At 50.3% G+C, this 21,728-nt stretch overlaps 1 protein-coding gene across 1 annotated transcript; it reads right to left on the bottom strand.

Moving 5' to 3' along the window:
* Nucleotides 1-443: 443 nt before the first annotated feature.
* Nucleotides 444-21,327, bottom strand: LOC140403071 (probable G-protein coupled receptor 139). Its single transcript, XM_072490723.1, has 2 exons — nt 21,082-21,327; nt 444-1,463 (listed from the first exon to the last, which is right to left on the bottom strand). The coding sequence occupies exons 1-2, from the start codon at nt 21,254-21,256 to the stop codon at nt 562-564; spliced, it is 1,077 nt and encodes a 358-aa protein (XP_072346824.1). The 5' UTR covers nt 21,257-21,327; the 3' UTR covers nt 444-561.
* Between the last annotated feature and the right edge of the window lie 401 nt (nt 21,328-21,728).

Raw genomic sequence — 21,728 nt, 5'->3', positions numbered from 1 at the left:
TTAATTTTAATCATGTGGAGATGCCGGCGATGGACTGGGATGGGCACAGTAATAAGTCTTACAACACCAGACCAAAGTCCAAAAGGTTTATTTGGAATTACGAACTTTCGGCGTTTAGCTCCTTCATCAGGTGAATCACCGAAAGTTAGTGATTCCAAATTAACCAGTTGGACTTTAAACTGGTGTTGTAAGACTTCGTACCGTTAATTTTAAATAAAGAGGAAGAAGCCACTCTTCCGAAATGTGAGCAAAGTGACTGAAATTCTAAAAAGCACAAACTCCGGCCTGGAGATAGTTTTAAAAAACAAAAGAAACACAAAGACACGTCGCCGACGCCGCTTCTACCGTGCGGGCCACGGTTCACGGACAATGCTAACCTGGATACGCAAGATGGTGACCCACCACCTCCCCAGCAATGGAAGATGGCGGCCCACCGTCTCCCCAACAACGCATGATGGCCGCCCACGTTATCCCCTGGCAACCGAAGATGCCCAAAGGCATGCTTAGTGATGTGCAGTGGCCAATGCGAGAAGAGAGATACCGTGTTGGCGGGGTTCCCTCTCAGGATCTAATGAATTGAAGAAATGGAGTGAAGGGGAATTTCAAAACATTCTTCAATTGCTGTCTGAACTGAGTCTGTGTCACGGCGTAAATTGCAGTGTTTGTGCAGCAGCTCAGAAGCTGCAGCATGACGCCCAATTCCATAACAAAATTATGTAAGTGTATAGAATTATACCCGAAATAAAGCATCCGGTACCATATAGAATAAACCATGAACATTGACCACAACAGAATGAAATTGGCTGAGATAATGAACAATAAAATGATGGATTTCCTACGACTCTCCATCTCTGGGTCTCTGGGACGCACCCCACTGCCGTGAGTCCGGAGTCTCCTGCGGGCCCTGCTGCTAACGACAATGTGTCTGACGGTGAAAACATTGAGTAGCAGAATCAGGACAAATGGAACACACGGGGTTAGAATGTTGTGCAGGAAATCGATTGCTCCCCAGACTGGAGAGTAATAAACATAATCTGGCACTTGACAAAACCAGGGAGTGTTCGCCATCCGGTACCCAGTCGAGAACATAAAATACCAGAAAATGTTCTTCAAACAGCTCAGCACAGTCACTATTCCCAGAACCACAGACATCGTTTTCTTGCTGCAATATTTACTTTTCAGCTTCGGGCAACAAATGGCCACAAATCGATCAAACGTGAAAGTGACGGTGAACCAGACAGAACAGTCAGTGGCTGCAAAAAGCAGGACGGCGTGGATATTACACAAGGGGATGGACCCCAGGAAATCAAATTGTTCCACAAAAACAATGGGAATCTGTCTCAATATCAGGTCCAGAATAATTACCAGTTGATCCGCCATTGCCATGGCCACCAGGTAGCAAGTGACACATTTCGACAGTCCACAATTTCTTTTCTTCAGGATCACAATTGTGATGAGGTTCACTGTGAGGAAAGGGAATAAACAATGGAATTATACATCAGGCGGAGGAATGCATTACCCTTTGATTCCGTTAGTGTAAACAAAAGCAAACAAATGCACACACTCACAGACACAGAAACACAAATACACACACTCACAGACACAAAGACACATATACACACACTCACACAGAGTCACAAATACACACACTTACAGACACAAAGACACATATACACACACTCACACAGAGTCACAAATACACACACTCACAGACACAAAGACACATATACACACACTCACAGAGTCACAAATACACACACTTACAGACACAGAGATATACAAGTACATAATCTCACAGAAACAGATAAACAAATACACACAGACAAACAGAGACAGAAATAAACACAATGACAGACACAGTGGGACACAAATACACATGCCCAGACTGAGAACACAAATACACAAACTCACAGAGACACAAATACACACATTCAAAGACACAAATACACAAACATACACAGAAACACAAATGTACACGCTCATAGTCACAGAGACACAAATGCACACACATGCACACTGAGACACAAGTTCATACACACATACACAGAGATGAAAAAATACGTATAGTCACAGACATCACAGAGACACATATCCAGTCACACACCCACACACACAAATACAGACACACCCACACCCTGGCAAACACACCCAAATAATATAGGCCCACACACTGACATACTCACATCCACACACTCAGGCCCACACTCTGACACACTGACATCCACTCACATACACACATGTACAATGACAATGACCTGCGCACACGCAAATACACACAGCAACAGGATGACAGCCACATCAGGCAAACCCAACACATATCCATGCATACCCACACATTGATATGCAACCTGAACTCACCTTCAAACCCACACAAACCCTCAGACACATACACATCCTCACACACACTCTTATCCAACACACACTACACCAAACTCAGACACACAAACACACACACCCAACCACACACACACAACCATGGCACCCCCCAACACACACACCCACACCCGGAGATCCAAACACTCAGCCATATAAACAACCACTCACATGCAGCCGCAGGCAAACACACACATGCACACACACACATTGCCCCACACACCTGCAGACAGACATACACACACAAACAGTGACATACACACCCACACACAACCACACACTCCCCACACACTCACAATCACACGCAACCCATACACTCACCCAATCACACTCACGCACACTGACATGCTCCCATCAACACCTACACATACACATTCATCCACACACCTTCACATCCCCACACACGGGAACAACCACACTGACCCCCACACCCAGCACACATACACACATCCAGTCGTGTGCACACACACAAACATCCACATCTACACAGACACACACGCCCACTGACATTCAAATACACACCCACACGCACCCGCCCCACACGCAAACAGAAACACAACAACAAAACCAAATTCACAAATACGCAGATATACAGGTACACACAACCAAACCCACACTCATCCACCCTCACACCCACACATGCATCCACGCTCACACTCACCTGCACAAAAAGAGACACAAATATTGACACATCACAAACACACATACCTACATCCACACACCTAGACTTGCACACAGAACACCCACACACCCAAACAAATATCCACCGGACACACAAGTTCCCACACACCCACAAACACATCACTAAACTTACTCTCTCACACACACCACACTGACTACACAAACATGTATCCACAGAGTCAGATAATCGCCAATGCACACACGAACACAGAGACGTACATAACTGCACACAACCACACATATTGTGGACAAACGCACAATTGCTTCACAGCTCCAGGGTCCCAGGTTCGATTCCGGCTTGGGTCACTGTCTGTGCGGAGTCTGCACATCCTCCCCGTGTGTGCATGGGTTTCCTCCGGGTGCTCCGGTTTCCTCCCACAGTCCAAAGATGTGCAGGTTAGGTGGATTGGCCATGATAAATTGCCCTTAGTGTCCAAAATTGCCCTTAGTGTTGGGTGGGGTTACTGGGTTATGGGGATAGGGTGGCGGTGTTGACCTTGGGTAGGGTGCTCTTTCCAAGAGCCGGTGCAGACTCGATGGGCCGAATGGCCTCCTTCTGCACTGTAAATTCTATCTATGATATGCATACACCCACACCAAACACACCCACACAGGCACCTACCCACACACACTCACAGGCATCTAAGCCCACGTACACAAACACACATGCATTCAGACATGATAACAACTACATATACACCTACACACCCATGCACAAACACACACACACACACATACATCCACAGCCACATACACACAAAGAACAAAGAAATGTACAGCACAGGAACAAGCCCTACGGCCCTCCAAGCCCGTGCCGACCATGCTGCCCGACTAAACTACAATCTTCTACACTTCCTGGGTCCGTATCTCTCTATTCCCATCCTATTCATGTATTTGTCAAGATGCCTCTTAAATGTCACTATCGTCCCTGCTTCCACCACTTCCTCCGGTAGCCAGTTCCAGGCACCCACTCCCCTCTGTGTAAAAAACTTGCCTCGTACATCTACTCTAAACCTTGCTCCTTTCACCTTAAACCTATGCCCCCTAGTAATTGACCCCTCTACCCCGGGGAAAAGCCTCTGACTATCCACTCTGTCTATGCCCCTCATAATTTTGTAGACCTCTATCAGGTCGCCCCTCAACCTCCTTCGTTCCAGTGAGAACAAACCGAGTTTATTCAACCGCTCCTCATAGCTAATGCACTCCATACCAGGCAACATTCTGGTAAATCTCTTCTGCACCCTCTCTAAAGCCTCCACATCTTTCTGGTAGTGTGGCGACCAGAATTGAACACTATACTCCAAGTGTGGCCTAACTAAGGTGCTATACAGCTGCAACATGACTTGCCAATTCTTATACTCAATGCCCCGGCCAATGAAGGCAAGCATGCCGTATGCCTTCTTGACTACCTTCTCCACCTGTGTTGCCCCTTTCAGTGACCTGTGGACCTGTACTCCTAGATCTCTCTGACTTTCAATAGTCTTGAGGGTTTTACCATTCACTGTATATTCCCTACCTGCATTAGACCTTCCAAAATGCATTACATCACATTTGTCCGGATTAAACTCCATCTGCCATCTCTCCGCCCAAGTCTCCAAACAATCTAAATCCTGCTGTATCATCTGACAGTCCTCATCGCTATCCGCAATTCCACCAACCTTTGTGTGGTCTGCGAACTTACTAATCAGACCAGTTATATTTTCCTCCAAATCATTTCTAGAAACTACAAACAGCAAAGGTCCCAGCTCTGATCCCTGTGGAACACCACTGTTCACAGCCCTCCAATTAGAAAAGCATCCTTCCATTGCTACTCTCTGCCTTCTATGATCTAGCCAGTTCTGTATCCACCTTTCCCCTGATCCCGTGTGACTTCACCTTTTGTACTAGTCTACCATGAGGGACCTTGTCAAAGGCCTTACTGAAGTCCAGATCGACAACATCAACTGCCCTACCTGCATCAATCATCTTAGTGACCTCCTCGAAAAACTCTTATCATGTTAGTGAGAGACGACCTCCCCTTCACGAAACCATGCTGCCTCTCACTAATACGTTCATTTGCTTCCAAATGGGAGTAGATCCTGTCTCGAAGAATTCTCTCCAGTAATTTCCCTACCACTGAAGTAAGGCTCATCGGCCTGTAGTTCCCTGGATATTCCTTGCTATCCTTCTTAAACAGAGGAACAACATAGGTTGTACTCCAGTCCTCGGGGACATCACCTGAAGACAGTGAGGATCCAAAGATTTCTGTCAAGGCCTCAGCAATTTCCTCTCCAGCCACCTTCAGTATTCTGGGGTAGATCCCATCAGGCCCTGGGGACTTATCTACCGTAATATTTTTTAAGACGCCCAACACCTCGTCTTTTTGGATCTCAATGTGACCCAGGCTATCTACACACCCTTCTCCAGACTCAACATCTACCAATTCATTCTCTTTGGTGAATACTGATGCAAAGTATTCATTTAGTACCTCGCCCATTTCCTCTGGCTCCACACATAGATTCCCTCGCCTATCCTTCAGTGGGCCAACCCTTTCCCTGGCTACCCTCTTGCTTTTTATGTACGTGTAAAAAGCCTTGGGACTTTCCTTAACCCCATTTGCCAATAACGTTTCGTGACCCCCTTCTTGCCCACCTGACTCCTTGCTTAAGTTCCTTCCTACTTTCCTTATATTCCACGCAGGCTTCGTCTGTTCCCGGCCTTTTAGCCCTGACAAATGCTTCCTTTTTCTTTTTGACGAGGCCTACAATATCTCTCGTCATCCAAGGTTCCCGAAAATTGCCGTATTTATCCTTCTTCCTCACAGGAACATGCCGGTCCTGAATTCCTTTCAACTGACACTTGAAAGCCTCCCACATGTCAGACGTTGATTTGCCCTCAAACATCCGCCCCCAATCTAGGTTCTTCAGTTCCCGCCTAATATTGTTATAATTAGCCTTCCCCCAATTTAGCACATTCATCCTAGGACCACTCTTATCCTTGTCCACTAGCACTTTAAAACTTACTGACTTGTGGTAACTGTTCCCAAAATGCTCCCCTACTGAAACTTCCACCACCTGGCCGGGATCATTCCCTAATACCAGGTCCAGTACCTCCCCTTCCCTAGTTGGACTGTCTACATATTGTTTTAAGAAGCCCTCCTGGATGCTCCTGACAAACTCTGCCCCGTCTAAGCCCCTGGCACTAAGTGAGTCCCAGTCAATATTGGGGAAGTTGAAGTCTCCCATCACCACAACCCTGTTGTTTTTACTCTTTTCCAAAATCTGTCTACCTACCTGCTCCTCTATCTTCCGCTGGCTGTTGGGAGGCCTGTAGTAAACCCCCAACATTGTGACTGCACCCTTCCAATTCCTGATCTCTACCCATATAGCCTCACTGCCCTCTGAGGTGTCCTCCCGTAGTACAGCTGTGATATTCTCCCTAACCAGTAGCGCAACTCCGCCACTCCTTTTACACCCCCCTCTATCCCGCCTGAAACACCTGAATCCTGGAACGTTGAGCTGCCAATCCTGCCCTTCCCTCATCCATGTCTCTGTAATGGCAACAACATCATAGTTCCAAGTACTAATCCAAGCTCGAAGTTCATCTGCCTTACCCGTAATACTTCTTGCATTAAAACATATGCACTTCAGGCCACAAGACGCGCTGTGTTCAGCAACATCTCCCTGTCTGCTCTGCCTCAGAGCCACACTGTCCCTATTCCCTAGTTCTCCCTCAATGCTCTCACCTTCTGACCTATTGCTCCCGTGCCCACCCCCTGCCATACTAGTTTAAACCCTCCCGTGTGACACTCGCAAACCTCGCGGCCAGCATATTTATGCCTCTCCAGTTTAGATGGAACCCGTCCTTCTTATATAGGTCACACCTGCCCCGGAAGAGCTCCCAGTGGACCAGATAACGGAAACCCTCCCTCCTACACCAGCTGTTTAGCCACGTGTTTAGCTGCTCTATCTTCCTATTTCTAGCCTCACTGGCACGTGGCACAGGGAGTAATCCCGAAATTACAACATTAGAGGTCCTGTCTTTTAACTTTCTGCCTAGCTCTCTGAACTCCTGCTGCAGGACCTCATGCCCCTTCCTACCTATGTCGTTAGTACCAAGATGTACAATGACCTCTGCCTGTTTGCCCTCCCCCTTCAGGATGCCCTCTACCCGTTCGGAGACATCCTGGATCCTGGTACCAGGGAGGCAACATACCATCCTGGAGTCTCTTTCACGTCCACAGATACGCCTATCTGTGCCCCTGACTATAGAGTCCCCTATTACTATTGCTTTTCTGCGCTTTGACCCACCCTTCTGAACATCAGAGCCAGCAGTGGTGTCACTGCTCTGGCTGCTGCTCTTTTCCCCTGATAGGGGTATCCAAAGGGGTATTCCTGTTCGAGAGGGGGACAACCACAGGGGATTCCTGCACTGACTACCTGCCCTTTCTGGTGGTCACCCATTTCTGTACCTGCATCTTGGGTGTGACCTCATTTATATAACTGCGATCTATGACGCTTTCCGCCATGCATTTGGGGACGCTTTCCAATTGCTGCTCCAACCGAACCATGCAGTCTGTGAGGAGCTCCAATTGGGTGCACTCTCTGCAGACGAAGCCATCCGGGACGCTGGAAGCCTCCCGGACCTGCCACATCTCACAGTCAGAGCACTGCACCCCTCTAACTGACATAGCGTCAATTAATTCGTAAATTAAAATTAAAAGTAAAAAAAAATAAATTTAAGTTACTGTTAACTATCTGGATAAATTTATCGTACCCAATTATTTTTTTCAATTAAGTGACAATGTATCGTGGCCAATCCACCGACCCTGCACATCTTTGCGTTGTGGAGACGAATCCCACACAGACACGTGGAGAATGTGCAAACTCCACACGGACAGTGACCCGGGGCCGGGATCGAACCCGGGTCAACGGCGCCGTGAGGTTGCCGCGCTAACCACTGCGCCAGGGTGCCACCAAACACATGCATACCCACCCACAAACACCCAGACACTGGCACACACACAGAAACACAGACACTCCTACTCTCAGACCCACACACAACCACCTACACACAAACATACATACATTCATCCACACACCTACCCACACACAGACTAAATCACACACTTTCCATATGTGCGTACGCACATCCACAGCAAAACACGCAGAACCACCATACAAAGGACCACACTCCTGAGCCACATAACTCGCACACATAACTATATACAGAAACACACACAGACTTACAAACACTCATACACCCACACCAAACGCACATACCTAGGCCCCTACCAACGCACACTCACCCACGAACACAAACACACGCACACATATCAGCTTCCACCCATAACTACACAGAGACACATTCAACCATACACCAATACTCACATACAAAACCATATGCACACCCACGTGCGCACGTGCACACAACCACATCCATCGGCGCACAAACCCACACGAACAGCGACGCCCAAATCCAGATACACCCATAAACACACACATCCAGAAATGCATCAAAACACGGACCCATACCCAGAAAGGAATCCGCCCCGACATACACCCACTCAGATGCACACAACATAAACACTGAAACACACACAACAAAACACACACTCTCACACACTTTTTAGAAATATAAATTTATAGTATCGAATGCATTTTGTTCCAAATAAGGGGCAACTTAGCATGGCCAATCCTTCTAGCCTGCACATCTTTGGGTTGTGGGGATGAAACCCAGGCAAAGACGGGGAGAATGCGCAAACCCCACCCGGACTCTCACACACCCTTACCCACACATGTATACATACAGCCAAACATTCACACACACACACAACCAAACGCACACTCCAACACGCGCACACACAAACACACACCCATAAAGGCACAATGGAAGGAATTTGAGGAAGCTCGGCCGCTGCCCGGGTGAAATGAGGAAAATGCGGAATGCGTGAACAAACACGGCGAGGTGATCGGGAACATGGAGAAGGCGCTGATGAGTCTCACCAGAAGCTGACATCGCCGAGCTGACTGTGGAAAACAGGACGCTGAATGTTAAAGCGGATAACCTCAAAAACCAAACAGGGAGGCAGACACTCAGAGCCGTGGGCTTTCCGGAGGGGTATAGGGACTGATCACAACGCCATATCTTGCCCGAATATTCTGGAAAATGCTGCAGGAGGATAGTCCCGGGTCCCCGCCGGAATTAGGTAGAGCCCAACGGACTCTTTGCTGCAATCCGCGACCGAACGAGCTGCCAGGCGCGATGCTAATTTCTCCTGCCATAGTTTCCAGGAGAAAGAGCTGCTCCTGGAATGGGTCAAGAATCATCGGGATTAGAGATGGGAAGATAATCTCGTGTGGATATGCCAGGATGTGGGAGGTCAGCTGGTAAGGAAGCGGGCAGCCTTCAACAAGGACAAGGCCGCCTTGTACAGGAAAGGAGATTGGTTCAGCCCAGTGTACCCGGCCAGGCTGCGGGTCAGTGCCAAGTCAGGTTCAGCCTGGTGTACCCGGCCAGGCTGCGGGTCACTGCCAAGTCAGGTTCAGCCTGGTGTACCCGGCCAGGCTGCGGGTCACTGCCAAGTCAGTTTGAGCCTGGTGTACCCGGCCAGGCTGCGGGTCACTGCCAAGTCAGGTTCAGCACAGTGTATCCGGCCAGGCTGCGGATCAGTGCCAAGTCAGTTTCAGCCTGGTGTACCCGGCCACGCTGCGGGTCACTGCCAAGTCAGGTTCAGCCTGGTGTACCCGGCCAGGCTGCGGGTCACTGCCAAGTCAGGTTCAGCCCGGTGTATCCGGCCAGGCTGCGGGTCACTGCCAAGTCAGGTTCAGCCTGGTGTATCCGGCCAGGCTGCGGGTCACTGCCAAGTCCGGTTCAGCCTGGTGTACCCGGCCAGGCTGCGGGTCAGTGCCAAGTCAGTTTCAGCCCAGTGTACCCGGCCAGGCTGCGTGTCACTGCCAAGTCAGTTTCAGCCTGGTGTACCCGGCCAGGCTGCGTGTCACTGCCAAATCAGGATCAGCCAAATGTACACGGCCAGGCTGCAGGTCACTGCCAAGTCAGGTTCAGCCTGGTGTATCCGGCCAGGCTGCGGGTCACTGCCAAGTAAGGTTCAGCCTGGTGTACCCGGCCAGGCTGCGGGTCAGTGCCAAGTCAGTATCAGCCCGGTGTACCAGGCCAGGCTGCGGGTCAGTGCCAAGTCAGGATCAGCCTAATGTACACGGCCAGGCTGCGGGTCACTGCCAAGTCAGTTTCAGCCTGGTGTATCCGGCCAGGCTGCGGGTCACTGCCAAATCAGGTTCAGCCTGGTGTATCCGACCAGGCTGCGGGTCACTGCCAAATCAGGTTCAGCCTGGTGTACCCGGCCAGGCTGCGGTCAGTGCCAAGTCAGTTTCAGCCCGGTGTACCCGGTCAGGCTGCGGGTCACTGCCAAGTCAGGTTCAGCCTGGTGTATCCGGCCAGGCTGCGGATCACTGCCAAGTCAGTTTCAGCCCGGTGTACCCGGCCAGGCTGCGGGTCAGTGCCAAGTCAGGTTCAGCCTGCTGTACCCGGCCAGGCTGCGAGTCACTGCCAAGTCAGGTTCATCCCGGTGTACCCGGCCAGGCTGCGGGTCAGTGCCAAGCCAGGTTCAGCCTGGTGTACCCGGCCAGGCTGCGGGTCAGTGCCAAGTCAGGTTCAGTCTGGTGTACCCGGCCAGGCTGCGGATCACTGCCAAATCAGTTTGAGCCTGGTGTACCCGGCCAGGCTGCGGGTCAGTGCCAATTCAGGTTCAGCCTGGTGTACCCGGCCTGGCTGCGGGTCAGTGCCAAGTCAGTTTCAGCCTGTTGTACCCGGCCAGGCCGCGGGTCAGTGCCAAGTCAGGTTCAGCCTGGTGTATCTGGCCAGGTTGCGGGTCACTGCCAAGTTAGTTTCAGCCCGGTGTACCCGGCCAGGCTGCGGGTCAGTGCCAAGTCAGGTTGAGCCTGGTATACCCGGCCAGGCCGCAGGTCACTGCCAAGTCAGGTTCAGCCTGGTGTACCCGGCCAGGCTGCGGGTCAGTGCCAAGTCAGGTTCAGCCCGGTGGACCCGGCCAGGCTGCGGGTCAGTGCCAAGTCAGGTTCAGTCTGGTGTACCCGGCCAGGCTGCGGGTGACTACTAAGTCAGGTTCAGCCCGGTGTACCCGACCAGGCTGCGGGTCAGTGCCAAGTCAGGTTCAGCCCGGTGTACCCGGCCAGGCTGCGGGTCAGTGTCAAGTAAGGTTCAGCATGGTGTACCCGGCCAGGCTGCGGGTCACTGCCAAGTCAGGTTCAGCCTGATGTATCAGGCCAGGCTGCGGGTCAGTGCCATGTCAGTTTCAGCCCAGTGTACCCGGCCAGGCTGCGGGTCAGTGCCAAGTCAGGTTCAGCCTGGTGTATCCGGCCAGGCTGCGGGTCACTGCCAAGTCAGGTTGAGCCTGGTGTACCTGGCCAGGCTGCGGGTCACTGCCAAGTCAGGTTCAGCCTGGTGTATCCGGCCAGGCTGCGGGTCACTGCCAAGTTAGTTTCAGCCCGGTGTACCCGGCCAGGCTGCGGGTCAGTGCCAAGTCAGGATCAGCCTAATGTACACGGCCAGGCTGCGGGTCACTGCCAAGTCAGTTTCAGCCCGGTGTACCCTGCCAGGCTGCGTGTCACTGCCAAGTCAGTTTCAGCCCGGTGTACCCGGCCAGGATGCGTGTCAATGCCAAGTCAGGATCAGCCTAATGTACAGGGCCAGGCTGCGGGTCACTGCCAAGTCACGTTCAGCCTGGTGTATCCGGCCAGGCTGCGGGTCACTGCCAAGTCAGGTTCAGCCTGGTGTACCCGGCCAGGCTGCGGGTCAGTGCCAAGTCAGTTTCAGCCCGGTGTACCCGGCCAGGCTGCGGGTCAGTGCCAAGTCAGGATCAGCCTAATGTACACGGCCAGGCTGCGGGTCACTGCCAAGTCAGGTTGAGCCTGGTGTATCCGGCCATGCTGCGGGTCACTGCCAAGTCAGTTTCAGCCTGGTGTATCCGGCCAGGCTGCGGGTCACTGCCAAGTCAGGTTCATCCCGGTGTACCCGGCCAGGCTGCGGGTCAGTGCCAAGTCAGTTTCAGCCTGGTGTATCCGGCCAGGCTGCGGGTCACTGCCAAGTCAGGTTCATCCCGGTGTACCCGGCCAGGCTGCGGGTCAGTGCCAAGTCAGGTTCAGCCCGGTGTACCCGGCCAGGCTGCGTGTCACAGCCAAGTCACGTTCAGCCTGGTGTACCCGGCCAGGCTGCGGGTCAGTGCCAAGTCAGGTTCAGCCTGCTGTACCCGGCCAGGCTGCGAGTCACTGCCAAGTCAGGTTCAGCCTGGTGTACCCGGCCAGGCTGCGGGTCACTGCCAAGTCTGGTTCAGCCTGGTGTACCCGGCCAGGCTGCGGGTCAGTGCCAAGTCAGTTCCAGCCCGGTGTACCCGGCCAGTCTGCGGGTCAGTGCCAGGCCAGGATCAGCCTAATGTACACGGCCAGGCTGCGGGTCACTGCCAAGTCAGTTTGAGCCTGGTGTATCCGGCCAGGCTGCGGGTCACTGCCATGTCAGGTTGAGCCTGGTGTATCCGGCGAGGCTGCGGGTCAGTGCCAAGTCAGGTTCATCCCGGTGTACCCGGCCAGGCTGCGGGTCAGTGCCAAGTCAGGTTCAGCCCGGTGTACCCGGCCAGGCTGCGGGTCAGTGCCAAGTCAGGTTCAGCCTGGTGTACCCGGCCAGGCTGCGGGTCAGTACTAAGTCAGGTTCAGCCCGGTGTACCCGACCAGGCTGCGGGTCAGTGCCAAGTCAGGTTCAGCCCAGTGTACCCGGCCAGGCTTCGGGTCAGTGCCAAGTCAGGTTCAGCCTGGTGTATCCGGCCAGGCTGCGGGTCACTGCCAAGTCAGGTTGAGCCTAGTGTACCTGGCCAGGCTGCGGGTCACTGCCAAGTCAGGTTCAGCCTGGTGTATCCGGCCAGGCTGCGGGTCACTGCCATGTCAGGTTCAGCTTGGTGTACCTGGCCAGGCTGCGGGTCACTGCCAAGTCAGTTTCAGCCCGGTGTACCCGGCCAGGCTGCGGGTCACTGCCAAGTCAGGATCAGCCTAATGTACACGGCCAGGCTGCGGGTCACTGCCAAGTCAGTTTCAGCCCGGTGTACCCGGCCAGGCTGCGTGTCACTGCCAAGTCATTTTCAGCCCGGTGTACCCGGCCAGGATGCGTGTCACTGCCAAGTCAGGTTCAGCCTGGTGTACCCGGCCAGGCTGCGGGTCACTGCCAAGTCAGGTTCAGCCTGGTGTATCCGGCCAGGCTGCGGGTCACTGCCAAGTCAGGTTCAGGCTGGTGTACCCGGCCAGGCTGCGGGTCAGTGCCAAATCAGTTTCAGCCCAGTGTACCCGGCCAGGCTGCGGGTCAGTGCCAAGTCAGGATCATCCCGGTAACCCGGCCAGGCTGCGGGTCAGTGCCAAGTCAGGTTGAGCCTGGTGTACCCGGCCAGGCCGCAGGTCACTGCCAAGTCAGGTTCAGCCTGGTGTACCCGGCCAGGCTGCGGGTCAGTGCCAAGTCAGGTTCAGCCTGGTGTACCCGGCCAGGCTGCGGGTCACTACTAAGTCAGGTTCAGCCCGGTGTACCCGACCAGGCTGCGGGTCAGTGCCAAGTCAGGTTCAGCCCGGTGTACCCGGCCAGGCTGCGGGTCAGTGCCATGTCAGTTTCAGCCCAGTGTACGCGGCCAGGCTGCGGGTCAGTGCCAAGTCAGTTTCAAACCGGTGTACCCGGCCAGGCTGCGGGTCACGTCCAAGTCAGGTTGAGCCTGGTGTACCCGGCCAGGCCGCGGTTACTGCCAAGTCAGGTTCAGCCCGGTGTACCGGACCAGGCCGCGGTTACTGCCAAGTCAGGTTCAGCCCGGTGTACCCGACCAGGCCGCGGTTACTGCTAGTCAGGGGACAGCTACTTTGATAGACCGGGGGAGGGGGACACCTTCATCAAGAAGCAAGAACTCGGTTTAAATTGATGATGGTTTGTTTGGTCTCTGTCTGCTGTAGGTTGGGAGAATATTGGGGAATCCGTTATATAATTGTTGTTTTTTGAGGGTGGAATTCTTCTGATCTTTTTCTGTTTTACTTCTATGGGGGTCACAGCGGATTTCTGCTTCACGTCTGGTTTGCATATCGGTGGAGTTAACGTCTACGAAATGTGTTTTTTGTGTCTTTAGTCCTCTAGTTGGCGTTGCATTGTTCTATTCTGCTGGTTTTGTGGGGGTATTGGGATATCCTCGGAGCGAACGATAAAGTTAAATTGTGTTTTACTTCTCTATCTGGTGGTGGGATGTGGTGGGGAAGAGGGGAGAAGGGGAGGAACTGTCCCACTGACATTAGGATTCAGCTGGTGAGCACCAGCGAGGAGGGTGAGGAGCTGCAGGTATTCAAGCAGTCTCAGGTTGTTCGAGCGTCAGACTGATGTTTGACTTGTCTGTGAGACCCTCTCCCAAATCTCACACAAGCCCCCAGACATTAACAGTGTGGACTTTGCAAGGTCCACAGGGCAGGGTTTGCTGTTGTTATTTCTCGATCTGAGGTCGATGCCCGGTGGTCCATCCAGTTTTATGTATTTCTGACCTCCTAGCACCTCGAAACAACTCAGTAAATTTCGCGGCCATTTCAGAGGACAGTTCAGTTTAAACCACATTGCAGTGATTCTGGAGTTACATGTGGATCAGACCAGGTAAAGACGACAGATTTCCCACCCTCAAGGACATTAGTGAACCAGATATAATGGTTTCATGGTCATCATTAGACTTTTAAAAAATGAATTTAGTGAACCCAATTCATTTTTTCTAATTAAGTAGCAATTTAACGTGGCCAACCCACCCACCTTCCACATCTTTTGGGTTGTGGGGGTGAGTCCCTCACAGACACGGGCAGAATGTGCAACATCCACACGGACAGTAATCCAGGGCCGGGATCGAACACTGGTTGTCAACTGGAAAGCAACGGTGCTAACCACTGTGTCACCGTGCCGCCCATCAGTAGCCTTTTGATTCCAGACTTTGTTTCTTATTTAATTCAAATTCCACCAATTGCCGTTGTGGGATTGGAACCTGTGTCCCCAGAGAATTGCCCTTTACCACTGGATTACTAGTTCAGTGATAATACCTCTGTGTGCTTGTAACACCCGGACTGGGAGGATAGAACCCCTCCTCCTCTCTCTTTACAGAGCTTCCGCTCTCTGCATCCTCGATTTGCTGGTCATGTTACCGATCCAGATACTCTGTAACTACAGTCCCTCATCCTTGCCCATAGCTGTGTCACCAAATTCCCTCTGCCCTCTGAATGTGTCCAATAGCTCACAGCACAACCTCCAGAAACCCATCCACGCACCTCCACTGACCATCCAATAACAGAAGTAAGTCAAAAGCCCCGCAGCTGCAAATTATTTCTCTGGATCATTTCTAATAACAGGAAAGGGGGGTCCTCATGCTGGTGATCTTATGTTCAGCTGAGAGTGTCCAACACAGGTGCTCAGTGGACTGCCACAGACCAAGTTTCCATCACATGTGTCAGAGCTGCTGAAATTTTTGTCCAACATGGAGCCCCGTACGGGAGACTCCAGGAATTGAAGCGACAGGATTTCATGTTTTCTCAACTCTGTCTGACCAGCACCAGTGACTCAATGGACACAAAATCAAAAGAAGGGAAATATACAGTGGAACAGAAATTCACTTCAAACACATTCCTAAAGCCAACACGTTGTGGAGATCTGGGGAAATGGAATGTGACAAATTGGAGAGAGAATGGAACCACAAAAATGGGGAAATTAAAACACAGGGTCTGCTAGATTGATTGAAACAGTTTAGTAGGGTGGCACCCTGGTGCAGTGGTTAGCGCTGCAACCTCACGGCGCCGTTGACCTGGGTTCGATTCCGGCCCCGGGTCACTGTCCGTGTGGAGTTTGCACATTCTCCACGTGCCTGTGTGGGATTCGTCTCCACAACCCAAAGATGTGCAGGGTCGGTGCATTGGCCACGATACATTGTCACTTATTTGGAAAAAAATAATTGGGTACTATAAATTTATTTTTTTAAAACGCTCATTGATGTCACAGTCAATGTCACAGTTGCCTCACATTACGTACCCACGCTGGATACACCACAGCACGATATCTGTCCAGCATGGGGAGATGGACAGGCCACATTGGAAGTGATCAGCTGTGTGGCTACACCATTTATGGATCGAGGTTTTCACAGCACAGGGACAAGAGGGGCTGTATCAGCGAAATCTGGTGTCAGGGGAGAGATATGGCGTCGGGTTAGGGACGGGGAGATTGTGGAGGTTGTGAGTGTATCAGGCGCTGTAAACGGGAACAAGAACAAACATTTCGGGAAATGGACAGAGAGTGAGGCAATCAGGATAAAAGGACATGGAAGTGTTTGATCAGATGAGTTAGAAAAGAAAGGCGATGCCAGTGCTATGGTGATAGCGGTCAAGGAGCACAAGGATGATGGGTGAAGTGGATTTGGTCAGGGATTGGATATGGACAGCGGAGCTTGAGATGAATTTTGGTTCTGCAGCTTTGTAACTGAGAGGCTGCTCAGCAGAGAATTGCAATAAGCGATTCTGGAATTCACATTGAGAGCTACGGTCAGCAAGAGGATGATATTTAGGAGGTGTCTGTCGACAGCATTAATGATGGATAAATATGGGGTCAGAAATCTGCTCAGGGTTAAAGGGTAACAGAGGTGGTAATCAGTGTGGACCAGTGTCCGGTACAGGAATGGAGACCGGGGTAGGCCACAGAGTCTATGAGTGGAACTGAAGTCATTGTACATGTACCGGGGACTTTCACAAAAAGGAGAGCCATACATGATGAAAACGGGATCATAATTTTATTGGCTGCATATAGGGCCATGGCAACAACTCCACAAGGAGCCAGAGGAGAGACTGAAATATAAAATCACTCAAACGTTTTGCAGAGTGTTGTTGATGTAAAAGCTGGGTACAGAGACTAAACCGTAATCTAAAGAGAGAGCTAAGACGAGCAAGGAGGGTATATGAGAAGTATTTGGCAGGAAGGATCAAGGAAAACCCAAAAGCTTTCTATAGGTATGTCAGGAATAAAAGAATTACTAGGGTAAGAGTAGGGCCAGTCAAGGACAGGGATGGGAAGTTGTGTGTGGAGTCTGAAGAGATAGGCGAGATACTAAATGAATATTTTTCGTCAGTATTCCCTCAGGAAAAAGATAATGTTGTGGAGGATAATGCTGAGACCCAGGCTATTAGAATAGATGGCATTGAGGTACGTAGGGAAGAGGTGTTGGCAATTCTGGACAGGCTGAAAATAGATAAGTCCCCGGGGCCTGATGGGATTTATCCTAAGATTCTCTGGGAAGCCAGGGAAGAGATTGCTGGGCCTTTGGCTTTGATTTTTATGTCATCATTGGCTACAGGAATAGTGCCAGAGGACTGGAGGATAGCAAATGTGGTCCCTTTGTTCAAAAAGGGGAGTAGAGACAACCCCGGCAACAGTAGACCGGTGAGCCTCACGTCTGTTGTGGGTAAAGTCTTGGAGGGGATTATACGAGACAAGGTTTATAATCACCTAGATAGGAATAATATGATCAGGAATAGTCAGCATGGCTTTGTGAAGGGTAGGTCATGCCTCACAAACCTTATTGAGTTCTTTGAGAAGGTGACTGAACAGGTAGACGAGGGTAGAGCAGTTGATGTGGTGTATATGGATTTCAGTAAAGCATTTGATAAGGCTCCCCACGGTAGGCTATTACATAAAATACGGAGGCTGGGGATTGAGGGTGATTTAGAGATGTGGATCAGAAATTGGCTAGCTGAAAGAAGACAGAGGGTGGTGGTTGATGGGAAATGTTCAGAATGGAGTTCAGTTACAAGTGGCGTACCACAAGGATCTGTTCTGGGGCCGTTGGTGTTTGTCATTTTTATCAATGACCTAGAGGAGGGCGCAGAAGGGTGTGTGAGTAAATTTGCAGACGACACTAAAGTCGGTGGTGTTGTCGACAGTTCGGAAGGATGAAGCAGGTTACAGAGGGACATAGATAAGCTGCAGAGCTGGGCTGAGAGGTAGCAAATGGAGTTTAATGTAGAGAAGTGTGAGGTGATTCACTTTGTAAGGAATAACAGGAATGCGGAATATTTGGCTAATGGTAAAACATAGAACATAGAAAATACAGCACAGAACAGGCCGTTCGGCCCACGATGTTGTGCCGAACCTTTGTCCTAGATTAATCATAGATTATCATTGAATTTACAGTGCAGAAGGAGGCCATTCAGCCCTTTGAGTCGGCACCAGCTCTTGGAAAGAGCACCCTACCCAAACTCAACACCTCCACCCAACACCAAGGGCAATTTGGACATTAAGGGCAATTTATCATTGGCCAATTCACCTAACCCGCACATCTTTGGACTGTGGGAGGAAACCGAAGCACCCGAAGGAAACCCACGCAGACACGGGGAGGACGTGCAGACTCTGCACAGACAATGACCCAAGCCGGAATCGAACCTGGGACCATGGATCTGTGAAGCAATTGTGCTATCCACAATGCTACCGTGCTGCCCTTAAGAACAAATACATCTACACTATATCATTTTCCCGTAATCCATGTACCTATCCAACAGCTGCTTGAAGGTCCCTAATGTTTGGGACTCAACTACTTCCACAGGCAGTGCATTCCATGCCCCCACTACTCTCTGGGTAAAGAACCTACCTCTGATATCCCTCCTATATCTTCCACCTTTCAACTTAAATTTATGTCCCCTTGTAATGGTGTGTTCCACCTGGGGGAAAAGTCTCTGACTGTCTACTCTATCTATTCCCCTGATCATCTTATAAACCTCTATCAAGTCGCCCTTCATCCTTCTCCGCTCTAATGAGAAAAGGCCTAGCACCCTCAACCTTTCCTCGTAAGACCTACTCTCCATTCCAGGCAACATCCTGGTAAATCTTCTTTGCACCTTTTCCAGAGCTTCCACATCCTTCCTAAAATGAGGCGACCAGAACTGTACACAGTACTCCAAATGTGGCCTTACCAAAGTTTTGTACAGCTGCATCATCACCTCACGGCTCTTAAATTCAATCCCTCTGTTAATGAACGCGAGCACACCATAGGCCTTCTTCACAGCTCTATCCACTTGAGTGGCAACTTTCAAAGATGTATGAACATAGACCCCAAGGTCTCTCTGCTCCTCCACAATGCCAAGAACTCTACCGTTAACCCTGTATTCCGCATTCATATTTGTCCTTCCAAAATGGACAACCTCACACTTTTCAGGGTTAAACTCCATCTGCCACTTCTCAGCCCAGCTCTGCATCCTATCTATGTCTCTTTGCAGCCGACAACAGCCCTCCTCACTATCCACAACTCCACCAATCTTCGTATCGTCTGCAAATTTACTGACCCACCCTCATCCAAGTCATTAATGAAAATCACAAACAGCAGAGGACCCAGAACTGATCCCTGCGGTACACCACTGGTAACTGGGATCCAGGCTGAATATTTGCCATCCACCGCCATTCTCTGACTTCTATTGGTTAGCCAGTTCGTTATCCAACTGGCCACATTTCCCACTATCCCATGCCTCCTTACTTTGTGCAGAAGCCTACCATGGGGAACTTTATCAAATGCCTTACTAAAATCCATGTACACTAACTACATCCACTGCTTTACCTTCATCCACATGCTTGGTCACCTCCTCAAAGAATTCAATAAGATTCGTAAGGCAAGACCTACCCCTCACAAATCCGTGCTGACTATCCCTAATCAAGCAGTGTCTTTCCAGATGCTCAGAAATCCTATCCTTCAGTACCCTTTCCATTACTTTGCCTACCACCGAAGTAAGACTAACTGGCCTGTAATTCCCAGGGTTATCCCTAGTTCCTTTTTTGAACAGGGGCACGACATTCTCCACTCTCCAATCCCCTGGTACCACCCCTGTTGACAGTGAGGACGAAAAGATAATTGCCAACGGCTCTGCAATTTCATCTCTTGCTTCCCATAGAATCCTTGGATATATTCCGTCAGGCCCGGGGGACTTGTCTATCCTCAAGTTTTTCAAAATGCCCAACACATCTTCCTTCCTAACAAGTATTTCCTTGAGCTTACCAATCTGTTTCACACTGTCCTCTCCAACAATATCGCCCCTCTCATTTGTAAATACAAAAGAAAAGTACTCATTCAAGACCTCTCCTATCCCTTCAGACTCAATACACAATCTCCCGCTACTGTCCTTGATCGGACCTACCCTCGCTCTAGTCATTCTCTTGTAAACTTCTTGGAAGTGTGGATGAGCAGAGGGATCTAGGTGTCCATGTACATAGATCCCTGAAAGTTGCCACCCAGGTTGATAGGGTTGTGAAGAAGGCCTATGGAGTGTTGGCCTTTATTGGTAGAGGGATTGAGTACCAGAGTCATGTGGTCATGTTGCAGCTGTACAAAACTCTGGTACGGCCGCATTTGGAGTATTGCGTACAGTTCTGGTCACCGCATTATAGGAAGGCCGTGGAAGCTTTGGAGCGTGTGCAGAGGAGATTTACCAGGATGTTGCCTGGTATGGAGGGAAAATCTTATGAGAAAATGCTGTTGGACTTGAGGTTGTTTTCGTTAGAGAGAAGGTTAAGAGGAGACTTAATAGAGGCATACAAAATGATCAGGGGGTTAGATAGGGTGGACAGTGAGAGCCTTCTCCCGCGGATGGAAATGGCTAGCACGAGGGGACACAGCCTTAAACTGAGGGGTAATAGATATAGGACAGAAGTCAGAAGTAGTTTTTTTACGCAAAGACTGATGAGGCCGTGGAATGCCCTCCCTGCAACAGTAGTGAACTCGCCAACATTGAGGGCATTTAAAAGTTTATTGGATACGCATATGGATGATAATGGTATAGTGTAGGTTAGATGGCTTTTGTTTCGGTGCAACATCGTGGGCCGAAGGGCCTGTACTGCGCTATATCGTTCTATGTTCTATGTTCTATCACCAAACAGGGCAGAGCGAAGGACAAGAACAGTGGTGCAGTTAAACCGAGTTTAGTGAATTTATAACTGGATAGAGAGACTTACCAGGGACACCAACAATAGCCAGGATCGGATAGTATCCTGCTTGCATAATCTTGAGTGCAAAATAAATCCTGGATGTTAAAATATACTGTCCATGATTAAACCAATAAAGTCCATAGGTAAAACGCCGAACCACAGTTGTAATATTCCAATCAATTGATCTCAGATTATCACCCATTGCTTTAACGCTACGATTGATTGTTGCCAGATTCTGATCTATCGTTTTAATGTTCCAATCGATTGTTTTTAGATGCTGATCCCTTCTCTCGGTCTATCTGAAGCCGCTGATCTCTTTCAGTGCTGGAGTTGATGCTCCCGCTGATAGTGTGTGAAAACACATTGAAATGAATCGCTTATTATTAGAAGAGGACAACCCACCAGTGACAGAATTAAGCTCAATGGAGCTTCACATTAATCACAGTCACTGAACAAACATTGTCAGTTTAACCCTTTCAATCCAATACTTTCCATATCAGAATAGAGGAGAATATTCTTCCCGTCTAGAAGGGGTGTATGAGAGTCGGTGACGGATGGAAAGGTTATAATGCCTGAGAGTCTGACCATAATTTTTATATTTCCCTTGGATACCGGAGTGGTCATTTTGTTCTCAGTCTGAGACGACGTTATCTTGAGGATTATCTTTAGAATCC

This window comes from Scyliorhinus torazame, chromosome 26, assembly GCF_047496885.1.
Source record: "Scyliorhinus torazame isolate Kashiwa2021f chromosome 26, sScyTor2.1, whole genome shotgun sequence".
Classification (NCBI taxonomy): Eukaryota; Metazoa; Chordata; class Chondrichthyes; order Carcharhiniformes; family Scyliorhinidae; genus Scyliorhinus; species Scyliorhinus torazame.
Note: the sequence above shows the minus strand (reverse complement) of the source record. Positions and strands in the feature narration are given on the sequence as shown.